The sequence below is a fragment of the Myxocyprinus asiaticus genome, chromosome 41, assembly GCF_019703515.2.
Source record: "Myxocyprinus asiaticus isolate MX2 ecotype Aquarium Trade chromosome 41, UBuf_Myxa_2, whole genome shotgun sequence".
Lineage (NCBI taxonomy): Eukaryota > Metazoa > Chordata > Actinopteri > Cypriniformes > Catostomidae > Myxocyprinus > Myxocyprinus asiaticus.
In genome coordinates, this window is record NC_059384.1 from 5631878 (window position 1) to 5651510 (window position 19633).

General features: G+C 36.6%; 1 protein-coding gene across 2 annotated transcripts; it reads left to right on the plus strand.

Moving 5' to 3' along the window:
- The first annotated feature begins 162 nt into the window (after positions 1-162).
- Positions 163-18606, plus strand: LOC127431497 (microtubule-associated protein RP/EB family member 2-like). Of its 2 annotated transcripts, none has more exons than XM_051681937.1 (7): positions 163-311; positions 9382-9509; positions 12419-12564; positions 13749-13965; positions 14128-14282; positions 17925-18083; positions 18222-18606. In XM_051681937.1, exons 2-7 carry the CDS (start codon positions 9389-9391, stop codon positions 18294-18296), a joined length of 873 nt encoding a protein of 290 aa, XP_051537897.1. In that variant the 5' UTR covers positions 163-311; positions 9382-9388; the 3' UTR covers positions 18297-18606. The 2 variants fall into 2 exon arrangements, with proteins under 2 accessions (XP_051537897.1, XP_051537896.1); XM_051681936.1 differs by lacking the exon at positions 163-311 and adding an exon at positions 6384-6636.
- Positions 18607-19633: the final 1027 nt, after the last annotated feature.

Sequence of the window (19633 nt, forward strand, 5' to 3'; positions counted from 1 at the left end):
GTCCCCTCGCGCATCCGGAAACAACAGGCCATCTACAAATTTTCATTCATTACATTCCCATAGGCCGAGAGCGACTACATCCGTTATATCTACCAACCAATCATCTGATAAGAGCGAGGAGTAGGTGAGAAAAACGACATCTGTGTTCTCTGTAAGCCAATCAGAGGAGAGGAGGAAGGAGCGTCCGCCAATCAGCTTTGGCGGGCGGATCCGTGTTTTTTTATCGCAGGTCCTCCGTGTACGCTGGAGGGTGGGGTGCGAACCGAGACGAGAAGCTGGTTTGGTCGGATTGACTGTTTTTGAGTTCACGGGTGAGTTGAGCTTATATCAGGCACTGTCTTTAAACTATCGTTGGGAAGGGTTTGATTTTACTCGGACAGGGCTGAATTCGCTGAAAAGCATCGATAAATATATTTGTTTTGGTCTTTAAGTTAAAAGATCATGCAGACAGAGTAGCTCGTGAGCGTAGCGCCAGCTGTTTGCCCATTATATTAAAGTGCATTGATGGTCCTGTCATCTAAACTGTCACTTTTTATGTTTTATTTTGACGTGGTTAATAAATGCATAATGTTGCTGACACATTTGTGCTGTTTTATTTATGTTTACATATTTTTTTTTTTTTTTTTATTTTATTTGATAAAGTTTGTCCACACTTCCTGTTCTTAGAAAATTGCCTTTATCTGTGTTTGTGTGATATACATGGAAATTGTAGTTGGACATTTAGTGCAAATGTTGCACAAATTTGCTTGAAATATTTTAAGTTATTTTAATGGCTGCAAAGCCTTGACGGGGAAAGGCAAGCCAACAAAAGGCAATTGAACAGACTGGTGCAACTGAAATGTAATAAACTAATGAATGCATATGTTTAACAGCTTACTGACTATACAGAAACTTAAATCTGACCTACAGTGGCAAGAAAAACTATGTCGACACTTTGGAATTACTTGCATTTATGTATAAATTTGTCTTAAAATCTGTTTTGATCTTCATTTAAGTTACAATAATGATCAAACACAATCAGATTTAACTAACAACACACACATTATTGTATTGTACATACTGAATACATCTTTCAAACATTCACAGTGTTGGTTGGAAAAAGTATGTGAACCCCTAGGCTAATGACTTCAAAAAAAAAGTTAGAGTCAGCAGTTTGCATATCTGGCATCCAATTAATGAGACTAGATTGGAGGTGTGGGTTAGAGCTACTTTAACTTCTAAAAAGCACTCAAACATTTTGAGTTTGCTATTCATAAGAAGCTGACGTGGACGATGCCTCGCAAAAAAAAAAAAAAAGAGATCTCAGAAGACCTACGATCAAGATTGTTGCTTTGCATAAAGCTGGAAATGGTTACAAAGTTATCTCGAAGAGCTTGGATTTTCATCAAATTGTCTGTAAATGGAGATGGTTTAGTACTGTGGCTGCTTTCCTTAGAAGTGGCCGTCCTGCAAAGATGACTCAAGGGCACACCGCAGAATGCTCAATGAGGTAAAAAAAGAACCCTAGAGTGACAGTTAAAGACTTGAAGGGATCATTGGAACTGGTTAACGTCTCTTTTGATGAGTTTACTATATGGAAAACATTAAACAGGCATGGTCAATGGCAGGTCACCACGAAGGAAGCCGCTGCTTTCCATGAAAAACTTTGCTGCGAGCCTGAGGTTTGCCAAAGACCACCTTGATATTCCACAATGCTACAGGGAAAATAATTTATGGACTGGTGAAACTAAGGTTAGATTGTTTGGGAAGAACATGCAGCATTACATATGGCATAAAAAGGGCACTGCATACCAACATGAAAACATAATCCCAACGGTGAAGTACGGTGGCGAGAGCATCATGATTTGGGGCTGCTTTGGGGCCTGGAACACTTGCCATCGTTGAGGGAATAATTAATTCCCAAGTTTATCAAGATATCCTACAGGATAATTTCAGGGTGGCTGTGCGCCAGCTGAAGCTCAGTAGAAGTTGAGTGATGCAGCAGGACAATGACCCTAAACATCGAAGTAAGTCCACAACAGAATGGGTTTAGAAAAAGAAAACCCACCTTTTGCAGTGTCCTAGTCAGAGCCCAGAACTTAACCCAATAGAGATGCAGTGGAATGACCTCAAGAGAGCCGTTCACACCAGACATCCTAAGAATATGGCTAAGCTGAAGCAGTTCTGTAAGGAAGAATGGTCCAGAATTCCTTCTGAACATTCTGCACGTCTGATCCACAGCTACCGGAACGCTTGGTTGAGGTTATTGCTGCCAAAGGAGGATCGGTCAGTTATTAAATCCAAGGGTTCACTTACTTTTTCCACAGCACTGTGAATGTTTAATGGGATGTGTTCAATAAAGATGTAGTTTGTAAAAGTGCTGTTATCTTAAGCACATTCTGTTTGTCTTTGTGACTTGATGAGATCACATTTTATGACCAATTAATGCAGAAAACCAGCTAATTCCAAAGGGTTCACATTCTTATTTCTTTTTTTGCCACTGTAGATGCATTTAATTTTATTAAATACTTTTGCTGACCATTGACCAACATGCTTTTATGATATAGAGCATAGTGATATATCGGCCAATATTTGGCCATTTTGAGATTATCGGCATTGGCCTGCTTGGCTAATTAACTGCATTTTTAGACCCCCCTGCACACACATTTATTTTTAAGTGTAAAATAATGTGCAAAATTGTGTATCGGCAATATATATCGGCAATTGGACGCCCTACACTATAGATATCGGTATCTTTTTGTTATATTATTGAATAAATGTATGCACACAATAGCTTTATTTACAGTTACTAAAATACACTTGATTGCACAGGCATGCTTGCAAACCACAAAATGTCTATTTAAGTCTTAGCTTGTAGTTATTAACTTTGTTTATATCATTTGTTTTATGTATACTGTAGTCATTGCCTGGGTTCAGTGGAGCATTGCAATGAGGTATGCTGCCTAACCCCTCACATAAATATGTTCAGCTAATGATCTCTCACCTGTGGGATGGAGTATGTATTACCTAAAGCTCATCCTGGACAAAGACAAATGCAGTCAAGTTACTTCAAAATTCTAAATCAACTCTTGAAGTTTACATAACAGCATAACCTAACTCCGGATTTACATATCCTCCGCGAGCGAGGTGTGAGCAACGTGTTGCGTTTGGGCCGCGTTGTTGCTTTCGCATAGGCCGCGTCTCTTTTCCAGGTTCATAGCAAAACGGCGGGCAGTCACTTGCACTTGTTTATCAGCATACTTGGTCGTAATTGGTTAATATATCAAAGCTTCTTTCAAGGCAAGTCAGTCCACTCTGCAGTCATTTTTGGAACGCTCTCGGGCAGGCGGGGCAGCTATTTTCTTTGTAAACAAGTGGCTTAAAAGTACAGCTTCTATCTACTTGAATGTGGAAAGTCTGAAATTTCCAAAACGGTTGGTCAATATTACGATCAAAGAACATATTTAAAATCAGCTGTAAATCTGACAACAATAGTATCATAAATTGTGCTGCTTTACCTCAGATTACGCTAAAAAACACTTTTTTTCCCAGGCTGGATCAGCTACGCATGCGCGTTCTTGAGGTGATTGACAGGCGATGTCGTTATCTAAAAGGTGATTGGCTCTTTTACCTGTATGGGGGCCGTTCCAATTTCTCCCATTCATTTTAATACCAGTGGTCTGTCTCTGTATATAAACAACATTGAAGTTTATTTATTTATTTTTCTTTCCTGTATTTAGTCATTTTGTGTTTGTTTGTATGCAGACCAGTAAATTGTAGTGTATATTAAGTTTGGTTTAAATATTGCATTTTTGCATTTATTCATTTGGCCGACGCTTTTATCCAAAGCGACTATTGCTTATTGAATACTGATTATTTGTTTTTGCGTCTTTTCTAAAATCTCTTGATTGTTTTAGTTTTCTACCGCACCCAGAGCTGCTGAGTTCAGCGTGAGCTGCGCGGCAAAAATAGGCTCAGTGGTGAAACTATCAGCTTACTGCCACATCTGGGACGCTTCACCTCGCGACTCACGCTAATGTTAAGGGTGTAATCTGTTAACATGGGCGTCGAAATGAAAACGCGCTGCTCACGCCCCACTCAAGGAGGATATGTGAAACCAGCGTAAAACTCTGTTGCCTTTGTGTCTGAAATCCCCTTTCTTCTAATATGTAAATTTTATCAACATTCTGAAAATTACTAATATATACATTTTAATATTTTCAATGTTAACTATTTTAACGTTTTACAATTTGGTTTACTGTTAATAAACAGCAAGGTTGAAGCATACGAGTTTGTTTAATCAGTGAGAATAAGTGTACCTCACTAATGTGTTTCATTTTGTAAATGTTAGCACTTGTAAACAAAAAAATTCATCATATTAAATAGACTCATTTGCTCATGACCTGGTAGGCCTTATTTATCTCTCTGTTTTGACTCTTAAAACCATAGATTTGATTAGTTGGAAAGACTACATTGTAAAGATGCCACACTACAGACATTAACAAGAGCCATTTCTAAACATTGTGCATTGTATATGTAATACCTTTGAGTGATAACAGCGCTGTTTGCAATACAATGAAGAAGAATGGACCACTGGCGCCATCACATAATAGACCCAGAAATCTACTAACGTCTAGAATTTAAAACCATTGCACATATCTGTTTGGATTGTGTGTGTGGTGATTATATAGACCTATATATACTAGATTATGTGCATTGTATAAAACAATACTTAGATAGGTATTTATAATATAAACATACACTCTTTTTAAGATACATTTCAATTTCATAACAAAATTAAATCAAATTAGATTGTAATTTAACAAAATTAAATTAATAAAATATATTAATATTTAATATTATCTTTTAATATTAATATGAAACTATTTTGTTTTTTTATTTAGTTAAAGATTACTCAATTTGATAATTTTGTTATGAAATTGAAATGTGTAAATCTTTAAAAAAAAAAAAAAAAGAAAATTGTTTTGAGTGTATACACTATATGCATTTTATGGGTGAATATCTCACAAAACCTGTCTGGAACATGTCAGGGTGATTATTTTACCCCACAGTGAAACCCCCCCCCCCCCCAAAAAAAAACAGCATCATATTTTGCTTAACATTTTTAACAACTGTAATTAAAAAAAAATCTAATTCTTATTACTGTAATGTGAAAACAATATTATAGCCTATAGGGCTGGGAGTCAATACCAAAAAGAATTGATTCTTCGAATCTGAGGCGTTGGGAATCGAAAGTCGACTAAAGCTTGGTGACCTCTGCTCAGGGGAATCGATTTGTTTCCCTTTTGCCAATGACAAGTTGTACTATCGACTATAAATAGTGTGAAGTATGCTTTATATTGTACTGTTTATAGTAAGATTTCACTATACTTCCCATTTTCTTTCCTTAAAGGGATAGTCTACCAAAAATGAAAAATCTCTCATCATTTACTCACCCTCATGTCATCCCAGATGTGTATGACTTTCTTCTGCTGAACACAAATGAAGATTTTTAGAAGAATATTTCAGCTCTGTAGATCCTTACAATGCAAGTGAGTGGTGACCAGACATTTAAAGCTCCAAAAAGCACATAAAGGCAGCATAAAAGTAATCCATGCGACCCCAGTGGTTACATTCATATCTCCAGAAGTGATATGATGGGTGTCGGTGAGAAACAGATCCATATTTAAGTCCTTTTTTTTCACCATAAATCTCCACTTTCATTTTCAAAATGTAAAAGTGAAAGTGGTGATTTATAGTAAAAAAGGACTTAAATATTGATCTGTTTCTAACCCACATCTATCATATCACTTCTGAAGATAAGGATTTAACCACTGGAGTTTTATGGATTAATTTTATGCTGCCTTTTATGTGCTTTTTGGAGCTTCAAATGTCCAGTCACCATTCACTTGCATTGTCTGGACCTACAGAGCTGAAATATTCTTCTAAAAATCTTCATTTGTGTTCAGCAGAAGAAAGTCATACACATCTAGAATGGCATTAGGGCGAGTAACTTATGAGAAATAACTTTATTTTTGGGTGAACTATTCCTTTAAGAACTGAGAACATTAGTCTGGAATCGACTCTTGAAATTGATTTAATCGATTCCGAAAAACCTGGAATTTTATTATTGAGAATTGGGGAAGATATGTGCTTAATGTTCATGTAAAGATGACTCAATCCAAATAAAAATGGGCTTCATTAAGCAAAATATAAAACATTTGATTTTCGGGTGAAACCTTGTACATTTATAAAATGCATATATAATAAACCTCATACGTTATATATATACATTAAACCGTATATGAGAAAAGTTCCTGGCTCGAACAGAAAGCACCCCTCCCATAGTCACATGACTGTCGTTTAGTGAATCAGGCACCAGTGAGGTCGCTGTTAAGCTGGAGACTCACACACACATCTACAAATACACAAATACACACACATACGTGATTTACTGAGAACAAGCTGGCAGAAGGCAGGGAACAGCCCAACGGTCCCTTTCTTCGTCCGTTCGAGTATTTCACAGAGCCAAATGCCCGGTCCGACCCAAGCTCTGTCCCCCAATGGAGAGAACAACAACGACATCATTCCGGACAACAACGGCACCAACATCATTCCCTATAGAAAAAACACTGTGCGCGGAGAGCGCGCCTACAGGTAAACCATTGCCATTACCATCCGCCGGGGGCTTTACAAAGAAACCTCCGCTTTAACCGAACTGAAATCAATGCATTTAGCTGAAAATATCAAGATCACTCGTTTTAATCCATGCATTTCCAATGCACCCGTTATTTGAGCCCTTAACTCCCATTATGGTTGCGTTATATCCAATGGTGGGGCTTTTCCTGAGCTCGCGATTGCGGTTCCCCCGATGGTGCAATCATTAAAACGCATCTTAAATGCTTTTTAGTGAATGCGTTCTTGCTTTTGGGGTTTTCTAAACATTGTGCGTATGATTTAGGATGAATATATGCTGGGATGTATGTTGACAGGGGGCTTTCCCTGGTTCTGACAGTGCACGGCCTGTGTGTTCACCAAGCAGTCAGCCATTGCGTAATGTAATTCATTGCATTATAGGCCAAAATGTGTTCAGAATTTATTTATTTATTTATTTATTTATTTATTTTGGCGTGCATGTCGTCCATAATTGTTGCATGAGTAAAATCTGATCACGTGTGTGTTATATGTCTATAAATGTGCTATGGGGTTGATTCTGAATGCTTTTGTTGACACTTAATGGGCTCGCCTGATTTTTTCTTTCCTCCCCCTTCATTCTAACATCTCACTAAACTGTTTATCTTTACTGCTAAATTTAGATGAATGTCTGCTATTTAAGTACAGCAACACTAATGTCTAGAAATGCAGTGTGTGTTTAAGCTTTCTAAAGGCTTGAGAAATTAATAGGGAGGTGAATTTGTCCTCTTGGAATTCAAACAGGGTTTTTTAGGAAATATTATATAAGATATGTGGGTTTCCTTGAGGGATGTGGTTAATTATGCATGTGGTTATGAAGAGGCTGCACATTTATTTGATTATAAAAGGAAAATCTAGTGGAATGGATTTATTTGGTGTTTTCATGTAGGCTAATTGATTTCAACATTTATCTCAGTTGATTGAATTACTTGTGTAATACCTGCAAGATCAGATGTTGTTGTATGAGTTCAAATGCTGAATTACTAGTTGTGGACAACATTGCTTTTTTCTGGTGCCAAAAATTTGGAAAATAGGCTTAAGCATCTCAGCTCTATCAACTTTACCTCCATATTTGTTTATTTGAATATATAGGTTTTTGATAGTTATTTTTAAATGGAGAGTTGCTGTGCTCACAGTTCTCCTATGAAAACAGTAGCCATTCAAAAGCTTCTCTTTTACATTGTGGTGTGCCCTCTAGCTATACCTTGGTATTTACATTGTAATTACCTAGTTGACATTAGGATCATGGTTTTGAGCAACACTAGAGAGCTGAGAAACTTCAGAGAACCTTAAACAAAGAATAAAATCCAGTTACAAAAAGCTAAATATTTCAGTCTAGGGTCTTTTGTGTATGTAACAACAGCTATTCAAACATGGGATGCTCTATGTCAGATTTGGTACCTTTTGGGCCTTTCTGTGCATGCCTTAAGTTTGTTTGTCTACAGTCTGTATTCATATGCTCCAAAAAGCATTATAACTAGGTTAACTGTACAATACATATTACATAGCAGGGATGGACATTAACCAGGGTTCATGTTAAAAATGCCCTAGATATTTAAAAAGTGGGGGAATGTCCCTGTAGTGAATTCCTTTTTTTTTTTTTTTTTTTTTCTGTTATCTATTATTTAATTATATTTCATAATATTCTGTATATATCTAGTTTTGGGTTCAGAAAATATATTGACAATTTCAAGGAATTGATTCAGCTAAAATATTTGACATATAAAACATACTATGATTTATGTGCCTCCATAGAGGTGAAAATACCCCTGAAAATAAATGCCTGGGGGTAAATATCACAGTGTAATAATAAAGTTATCGATTAAAGTTAATCACTTACTCTGGAACATTTGTCATGAAGTTCAGTAAGAATGTTATGAAGATATTCAACATAGAATTTGATGCAGTTAATACAGGAGCTGAAATTTGGGCATAGTACACCCACAAATGAAGATTCTGTCATCATTTATTCACCCTGATGTTGTTCCAAACCCATATACATTTCTTCTGTGGAGATGGAGATGTTAGGCAGAATATTAGAGACTGACATCCTCAGTCACTATTCACTCCAGTCATTCGATCTTTTTTTCCAAACAATGAAAGTGAATGGTTAACAGTGTTGGGTAAGTTACTTTAAAAATAGTAATCCACCACAAATTACTAATTTCCTCATTGTAATCAGATTACTTTAATTACTTAATTGAAAAGTAATCACAATACAAATTACTTTACTTTTAAGTTACTTTCAAAAACACTTTTCCGCCCAACACTTTTCCGCCCAACACTTTTCTTGTTCATTGATACACACAAGTGAAACACTCAGCATGTCACATTTCTCCTTCACAATGACTCATTACAAGGCCATAATTCATGTATTCTACATAAATAATATATTAGAAAATGAGCATAACCCTATAATGTACTTAAAAGTAACTGTAATATGAATACAAGAATTTAAAATGTATAACTACATTTTCTTGCTTTAAAGTAATTAGATTACAGTAACTAATTACTTTGTAATTGGATTATACCCAACATTGATGGTGACTGAGACTAACATTGTGCCTTACATTTAATTTTGCATCCATGTAAGCAAGAAAGCCATACTGGTTCGGAACGGCATAAGGGTGAGTAAATGATACCAGAATTGTCTCTCGAAGCCAAACAGACTTAAACATGTTCATGATGATATCTGTGTCTCGTTCACAGCTGGGGGATGGCGGTCAACGTGTATTCTACCTCAATCACCCAGGAGACTATGAGCAGGCATGACATCACGGCCTGGGTGAACGATCTGCTCTGTCTAAACTACACTAAAGTAGAGCAGCTGTCGTCAGGTTAGTGAACAGCCAACTTAAACTGAGACTAACACTCATTACAGTCAAAGACTAGAAATCCCAACGGATTTACACTACAGCATTTGGTTCACGCTCATCCACTCTGCTTTATGACTGCTGTTACCTTTTAACATTTGTGTAAATAAATGCACGTGTCCATGTGTTGAATAATGTTGGTGTAAATTCTCAGCTGCTTTAGGTAATACAGCCAGTATGAGTTATGAACCTGGTCATAGAGTTGGTCCCTGAGAAGCAAAAACGTTTTTATCACAGTCAAAAAGCCAATTACAGTATTTGCATCACATCTATATATAGTGTTTGCACTGTAAAAAAAAAAAATAATGTTCAGGTAACCCAAAATGTGATTCAGCTACCAAAAATCTGTTGGCTTAACTTGATTAAATTGTGGACATTGGTTCCACACAATGAAAATGTGTTTATTTTGTATGAAATTAAAATGTAGGCTCTACTCAAATCCTTTGTGTAGCTAAAACCTAAATGAACTGAGTAAAACGCAATACACACTGATTTTTTAATAGTAATGTACCCAACCTCCACCTGATCATTAGCTCCACTCTTCTCCACAGTGGTAACCTCCAAAAAAAATGTAACATGACAGAAACTCCTCTAAATCCCAACATAACAGAACATTAAACACTAACAAGTCTCCTACTTGTTTTTATTTAGCATAGAAATACATTAAAATAACACTTAATTTTAAAATTTGCTCTCCCAATCCAGTCCCATGCAAAGCATGCTGGAAACTGGAAATCCCCTGCAATACATTGATGCAACACAAATTATTCACATAGTCCCAACACAATTGGATTAAGTGAACATAGATGGATTGTACACAATGAAATCAAGTTGAGACCAAAATGCTAAAGAATTGTTGCATTAACTCATTTTAAATAAGTGAATTGAGCATGCAGTAAAAATCACATTGAGTGAACACCATCCGTTAGAAGTCTGAATCCATTTGACCATTTCATAGCAATGTGGTTATATCATTTTTTTGATGACTGCATTGAATATCACTTGAACTTTACGCAATATAATTTTGTTTTCATTTCAAACATAAATGTATTAAGTTGATCTCAAGTTTTCTGGTTTAGTATTTTCAATAGAGCCGCTTTCCCTATTTTTCAGTGAAGTCAAAAATATTGTTTATATGTCTGAATTATCAAAATAAATATATTACACCAAGGAAAGAAATGTTTTTAGGATCAGGTTAGTTAGAAATAGCTCTTTAAGATAATAATTGCTCATTGTATTTTTTATGGTGTAGCTTTAAAAGTATTTTGGTAATTGACATGACAAGTTGACATGTCCTGTGGTGTGGCAGGCTATACTTTATGTAAAACTATTTAAAAAAATGTTTTTAAATCCTTGTATTAGTATTATTATACATGTATTTTTATGACATAATATTAATGCAGAAACTACTTGGAATGTACCTTTCAAAATTCATTTGTTACACCACAGGACCATTTGAGTGAACTTCAAAAAAGCCAAAAGGTGATTTAAAATGTTAAAATCTTAAAAGAAAGCAAGCACTATATACAGCACCTAAAATGTAAACTTTCCCTTTTACATTCATATCAATTTTAAGCTTAAATGTTGATGTTACAAAAGTGCATTTTGGTTGTCAACTACCCATTTATGAAGAGTTTTAGTCATTTTTGAGTTTCACTAAGTTCTCACTCCTCTGCACTGTAATTTAACAAAGTCTGTTTTATTCACAGCCTTGATGAACTGTCGTTTACACCGTTTAGTTAGATCTTTGAAATGTAATCAGAGAACGTTGAAGTGGAGCAGATTCACAGCCATTAGATGATCGATTCAGCCCATGTTTTAGAAAGTGATTTTATTTTGACAGGATTTTTCAAAAGTAATGGGATTTCTCATAGTTGAAGGTGAAACTCCTTTGATTAATAGGTTGATTAATGATAGAAATGCAGTTAGCTTGACCAACAGTATTATTATTTTATAAAGGCTTTATCTGATTTCCAGGCCTAAAAAAAAATAATGGAAATTAATGGAATCTTCAGTCATAGAAGAATCATGAACATTTCTCTGTGATATACAAATCTAAATGTAAATTAATATAAATGATATAAAGTAAGTCTAATAAAGTGAATATAAATGTTTCAAGTTATGGTCTGTCTGTCGAGGATAACTATCTATGTGGCTTATTATGTGGCAGATATTACTAGCTAATAGCAGTTTTGTATGAGACACAAATTTCGTCTTCAAGGGGCCTTCAATGCATTGAAAACTATGACTAAAAAAAACAATAAACTGTGTATAAATACCAAGAATTGGTACCTGATATACAAATGGAAACCGCCCCTGAAATCTCTACAAAATCACCTTTAAATCCTTATCCAGTAATCATGAACGACTGCAAAAATCGATGGAAATTAATTGGTCGAATAATATGGGAACCCTGAATAGTAATATTAAAATATAGATGTTTGTGAACATACCACTTTTGTTAGCTAGTCTGGCATTACATTGGAAATTGAGAAATGTATTTAGCTCAGTATAAGCACAGGTCAAGCCAGTGGTTTTTAAAGATCTCCAAGACACCGAATATCTCCTGGAACAGGTCCAGTTCCACCTTTAAGACAAGCAAAGAACATTGATCTGCATCAGCACAACGTATAACCAGTATTTTTAAGGTACTTCCAATGGAGCTCCCTCTTAGTACCCTTTTTATTTCTTCTAATTGAGCAGATTGAATTTACTGCTGATCTACATGAGCAAATTAGACACTCGGATGATCCTGATACTGAAACTAAATCTGATTGAAAGCATTGGTGATGTTCCAGAGAGTCCAGTACTGCAGCCAAGACATTGTTTAATGGTCTTGGTAAAACCCATTTTGTTTCTGCAACACTGTACAGGAGCAGCGTACTGTCAGTTCATGGACATGCTGTTTCCTGGCTGTATCAGTCTTAAGAAGGTGAAGTTCCAGGCCAAGTTGGAGCATGAGTACATCCACAACTTCAAACTCCTGCAGGCATCTTTCAAGAGGATGAATGTTGACAAGGTGAGGCAAACCTGACCCTGGGTTTTCTGTAGGTGCTTCCTCTAGTCTGTGTTGGGGTAGAAATTGCATATAAGTCAGCTATTTGTCATTTACAAAATTGTATACACACTATCTCATCCCTTGTTTGTTTATATATTTGTCCTTATTATACAGTTATTGCATTTTGAATAAGATTTGTATAAGAGGTCAAATTTGAACACTTCTAAGATTGTAGTACTAAATAAAATTGTAATACTCTCCACAGATATTCCTCTATGACAAGCTCATAAAATGTGATAAAATTGTACATATTCTGTGTTAGTCTACGTATTAATAATATTAAAGGAATAATAGCACAAGGAAATAATTTAATGAGTAACACTTTACAATAAGGTTGTTAACATTAGTTAATGACATTAGTTAACATGCACTAACATTGAATACTACTTTTACAGCATTTATTAAGATTTGTCATGTTAATTGCAACATATAGTAATACAATTTTTAAATTTAAAAGTCTATATGTTAACATTAGTTAATGCACTTTGAGCTAACATGGACTAACAATGAACAATTGTATTTTTATCAGCTAACATTAACAAAGATTAATAAATTCTGTAAAAAATATATTGTTCATTGTTAGTTCATGATACCTAATGCATTAACTAATGCTAACGAATGGAACCTTATTGTTAAGTGTCTCATTTGCTGAATTCAATACAATGGTGGTCGCTTAATAATGCTTAAAGTGCGCAAAAATGTCTTAAAAGTAGTCCATGTGACTCGTAGTTCATATACAAATTCTTCTGAAGGCATATGGTCACTTTGTATGATGAACAGACCGTAATTTAAGTTATTTACTCTCAAATCAAATCATTAATAAAGTCAATAAACAGCACTGAAATTAATTATGGAGGCTATGTAGATGACATCAAACTTCATTGGATGTTGAGGGGTTGGAATGACATGAGGGTGAGTAAATGATTATTTGGGTGAAACTCTCATACTAAGAGCCTGAAAGAAGGCTATAATAACTAGTTTAAACTGTAACTTGTTTATAAAACTGTTTTTTATAGTTTTTCTCCTATAGTCTGAAGTACAATTTCAGTTCTTATTTATTTAAAATTTTTTAAATGACCTGTATGATGTAACCTCACTTAAATGACCTCACTTTCACACTCAAATCCTGTTTCCCTGCCTCTTAGATTATCCCAGTAGAGAAGCTTGTCAAGGGACGATTTCAAGACAACCTGGACTTCATTCAGTGGTTTAAGAAATTTTTTGATGCCAACTACGACGGTAAGGAGTACGACCCGGTCCAAGCCAGACAGGGCCAGGACGCCATCCCCCCTCCAGATCCCGGGGAGCAGATCTTCAACCTGCCCAAGAAATCCCTCCATGCTGCCAGCTCTCCCACCGCAGGTCTGTTGTTTAGTTTATTTTTGCTCCTGCTTGAGCTCGCTAAATTTAACCATTCATAATTAATCAACTGGCACATTAGTATCTACTGAATATTGAGCATTATCATTATGACTATTTGATTAACCATGACATATAATTAACTTTAAACCCATTTTTGTGCAGGAGCCACAAGGTCAGCCACTACAACACCTAAATCCTCCACCTCCACCACCTCCACCTCTCGACCTTCCTCTGCCAAAAAGATCCCTATGATGTCAGCGACACCCGCTAAGGGCGAGAAAGAGCTCGAAGCCCAAGTAACACAACTAAACGAACAGGTGGACACCCCTAATGTTATTAACATTATTAAAATCTCCAAATAGACCATTTCAGCAATAATCAAATACATATTAGGCTATAAATACTAAATAAACCCATGAGATAAGATGTCTTTTTAGCAGGCTTAAGACTGTAATATTACTTTGTTACTTTGTATTTTTAGGGATCCTAATGAACTTTTGGGCTGTGTTAAAATGAAGTATGCTGCCTACCTAGACAGCCTTTTGGGCACTTAGTGAGCTGCTTTCTTAGCATTTTTGGGCCTCTTAGCCTGTCTACATAGACACGATTTTAGGTACCTAGTAAGCTCCCTTCTTAGACAGCATTTTTTTGGGCATCTTGCGAGTTACCTACCTACAAAGCATATTTGAGCACCTAGTGAGCTGCCTTCTAAGATAGCATTTCTGGGCATCATACATTTTTGACTGTGTTTTTCGACATTAAAACGCTCTTTTTCTTGACATTTTTGGTACCTGTTGAGCAACCTTCTAAGAAAGCATTTTTTGGATATCACAGGCTATTTATTCAGACTGTTTTTGGGCATCATATGCTGACTACTAAGACAGCATTTTGGGTACCTAGTGAGCAACCGTACGAAGCATTTTTCGGACATCATAGGCAGTCTTTCTAGACATAATTTTCGGTGCCTAGTGAGCAGCCTTCTTAGATTGTATTTTTTGGACATAGGCTATCTAATTAGACAGCGTTTTTCGGACATCATGTGCTGTTTACCTAGACATCATTTTGGGAACCTAGTGAGCAACCTTCTTAGATGGCAATTTTTGGATATAGGCTGTTTATTTAGACTGTTTTTGGGCATCATAGGCTGTCTACATCATTTTGGGTACCTAGTGACCAACATTCTTAGCCTATTATGTCCAAATAATGCCATCAAAGAAGGTTGCTCACTAGGTTCCCAAAATGATGTCTAGGTAAACAGCCCATGATGTCCGAAAAACGCTGTCTAATTAGCCTATGTCCAAAAAATACAATCTAAGAAGGCTGCTTATGCTTATGCTATGTATAGCCCTTTTCCACTGACATGGATCGGGTGCAGGTTCCTGGCCTGGTGCGAATTTTCGAACTGTTCCGGGCATTTCCACCGCAAAAAAGGCCATTCCGGGGCCGAAAACCTGGTTCAACACCGGCCCCAAAAGCTTGCTGGTCTCCACGCAGGAACCAGTTATGTCGGGCGGAATGTGGGATAATGTTTCGCCATAGTTCATACAATATTATGTAATGACATTACCTGTCGTCTTTAGTGTAGATCTTGAGTAATGTAATAACGATGGATTGCATTCATCTGTATGTTTAAATATGTCCTCAAAAACAAGTAAATGCTGTATACAAACACACTGTGAAACGCCATGTTTGTTTATGTTTGAGGTAGTGACTTGAAACTACTACGTAGACAATAACCTGTTGTGTCACCATTCGGCTCTCAGTTCAGTGGAAAAGTGCGGCCAGTTTACGATAGGATCCAGATTACCCCATCTGTGAACCAGTGGAGCACAGTCTCGGCATGAGAACCATTGCAATTTCGGTGGAAAAGGGCTAGTAGACAGCCTATGATACCCAAAAACGCTGTCTAAATAGATAGCCTAGTATGTCCAAATAATGCCATCTATTTGGACAGCATTTGAGGCAAAATATGCTGTCTACATAGACATCATTTTTGGTACCTAGTGAGCAATCTTCTTAGATGGCATTATTTGGGCATCATCCCCTGTCTACCTAGTTATCATTTTGGGTATTTAGTGAGCAACCTTAGGAAGCATTTCTCGGACATCATAGGCTGTCTTTCTAGACATAATTTTTGGTACCTAGTGAGCAACCTTCTTAGATGGCATTTTTTGGACATCATAGGCTATCTACCTAGATGTCATTTTAGGAACCTAGTGAGCTGTTTTCATAAACAGCATTTTATGGGCATCATAGGCTGCCTAACTAGACATCCTTTTTGTTACCTAGTGAGCAACCTTTTTAGATTGCATTATAGGCAGTTTATTTAGACTGTACCTTTGGGCATCATTTGCTGTCTACCTAGATATCATTTTGGGAACCTTAGTGAGCTGCCTTCATAGACGGCATTTTTTGGGCATCGTAGAGAGTCTACCTAGATGTCATTTTGGGTACCTAGTAAACTGCCTTTATAGACAGCATTTTTTGGGTACCTAGTGAGCTGCTTTCATAGAATGTTTTGGGCATCATAGGCTGTCTAACTAGACATAATTTTTGTACCTAGTAAGCAACCTTTTTAGATTGCATTTTTGGGCATTATAGGCTGTTTATTTAGACTGTACTTTTGGGCATCATTGGCTGTCTACATAGATATCATTTTGGATACCTAGTGAGCTGCATTCATAGACAGCATTTTTTGGGCATTATATGCTCTCTACCAGACAGCAGTTTGGGTACCTAGTGAGCAACCTTGGGAAGCATTTTTGGACATTATAGGCTGTCTTTCTAGACCATTTTTGGTACCTAGTGAGTAACCTTAGATGGCATTTTTTTGGACATCATAGGCTATCAACTTAGATATCATTTTAGGAACCTAGTGAGCTGCTTTCATAGACAGCATTTTATGGGCATCATAGGCTGTCTAATTAGACATCATATTTGTACCTAGTAAGCAACCTTTTTAGATTGCATTTTTGGGCATTATAGGCTGTTTATTTAGACTGTACCTTTGGGCATCATTTGCTGTCTACATAGATATCATTTTGGGAACCTTAATAAGCTGCCTTCATAGATGGCATTTTTTGGGCATCATATGCTCTCTACCTAGACAGCATTTTGGGTACCTAGTGAGCAACCTTAGGAAGCATTTTTTGGGCATTATATGCTCTCTACCAGACAGCAGTTTGGGTACCTAGTGAGCAACCTTGGGAAGCATTTTTGGACATTACAGGCTGTCTTTCTAGACAATTTTTGGTACCTAGTGAGTAACCTTAGATGGCATTTTTTTGGACATCATAGGCTATCAACCTAGATATCATTTTAGGAACCTAGTGAGTTGCTTTCATTGACAGCATTTTATGGGCATCATAGGCTGTCTTTCTAGACAGCATTTTGGGTACCTAGTGAGCAACCTTGTTAGATGGCATTTTTGGACATCATAGGCTATCTACCTAGATTTCATTTTGGGCACATAGTGAGCCACCTTTTTAGACAGCATTTTTAGGTAATAATAGGCTGTCTGTTTAGACTGTGTTTATGGGAATCAGGCTGTCTACCTGCACAGCATTTTTGGGCACATTGTAAGCTGCCTTCCTAGAAAACATTTTTGGCACCTAGTCAGCTGCCAACCTGGACAGCTTTTTTTGGTCATCAGAGTTTGTCTACTGAGGCATGTCTTTTGGGCTCCTTGTGAGGTACCTACCTAGACTGCATCACTGGGCATCTAGGGAGCTGCCAAACAATTTTTAGGCATCATACATGTGGTCAAAAACGCTTTTAGTGGCTCACTAGGTTTTGAGACACAGCCAGGAAATTAGTTTCCTGTTGCAGGGAGCGTTCAACAACCAGCCATTATTGTCACTCTGTCAAATGTGTAGCTGCAGTAGAAGTCTTTTAGTTCTTAATATCAACTTATTCCTGGACATCTCTAACTCTGTTTCTCTGTCCTCTGCTACATGTAGTTGAACACATTAAAGCTAGCACTAGAGGGAGTTGAGAAGGAACGGGATTTCTACTTTGGGAAGCTGAGAGAAGTTGAGCTTTTGTGTCAGGAGCAGGGTCAGGACAACGGCCCCTTCGTGGAGAAACTCATGGAGGTGCTTTACTCCGCAGACGACCAGGTCAGTCCTTCACCTTGTTTGAGTTTTACATTTAAAAGCTTACAACGTTGAGCTACTATATTGGGGCAAACTGAAATGTAGTAATATGACAAGATTTTCGCAAACAACAAACAGCTGCATGTATGTTTGTGTATGCAGGAGGCTGGTGGCGAAGAACACGAGGCTCCGGCTCAGGAGGAGGACGTACCTGACGACACACAAGACGAATACTGAACAGCTGTCAATCAATTGGAGCTGTCAATCAAACTGACACCCGAACAAACATTCACCCAGCCAGTGAACTGCTTTTGGGTTTTTCATTTCCCCACACTCATGACGGTTCAATGTTCATTTGCTCTTTCGATGAAGGACTGAGACAAATTGGCAAAATTGGAGACAATTTTGTTTTTGTGATCATTTTAATTTTGAAGCCCTTATGTACATGTTTCCTGACAACAGCTTAAATGACAACTACGTCACAGCGCAACTGCATTACATTTTTATTTTGGCTGAAACAAGTTTTTTTTTTTTTTTAGTCTTACCAGACTAATGAAGGAGCGTTGGCCATTTTATTCTGTGCGATTTCTGCTCTTGTTTTAAGCTGTTTGTGTTACTCAGAGGTTTTAAGTTTGTCATGTCAAAAAATTTGCAATAAGAGTAGTGCATTTATGCTGTAACAATACCACTTCCTATTGGCTTCTTTACAAATATTGTCCATGGTAGCCATAGTTGATGCCAAAATACCATAGTTACTACAGTTATTGGTACTTCAATAAAACTAGTAACTTGGTCACCACTGTAATAAAAAAGAAATAAAATGAAAAACTAATAAATAAATTAATATGATGATTAAAAAAAAAACATTCTGAAAGCTGTAATTTAACCATGATTTATTGTGGCTTTACAGTTGTAATAATAACTGCAATAACTTTGGTATTTTGGAGAAAATTGTGGCTACCGTTGTCAATTTTTTTAAGCACTGCTGCGTGAAATAAAACCGTAAGCTTTGCAGCAAAATGAATCGTGGTTCTATGCATGGGAATATAAACCCATGAGAATAGAGAAACGTTCGTTTTCTGAACATTTTTCCTTTATTTTATATTTTATGGCTAAAAGTGTCTCGACTTCACAAGGGTGAAAGCCAGTCACAATGTTTGATTGAAATAATTTCATTTTGAACTGTGTAATCCGTACTCTGCAACTAGACATGTTATGTTTTATTTTATACAGACAATTATAAACACAGCCGTCATCTGAAGAACACAATGCATAATGCATAGTTTTTATTGTTGTTCTTAAAGCACATGTCTCAGCCGAAGGTCTTCTGAACAGAAAACAATATTCTTGTGATCTGATACTCGTCAATATTCTCCACAGGTCAACGCTTATGTCATTTATAATTGTGTACAATGAAAAGGAATGTAAACATATGTACTGTTAATAATTATAAATAGACAATGTTTTTTCTTTTTATTTCCCTCACAGTATCTCCCTTTATGCATTCCCTAAATGTGTTGCATGTTTGCATTTTATTTGTGTATAACTTGACCTGCTTTTTACATATTTAATAA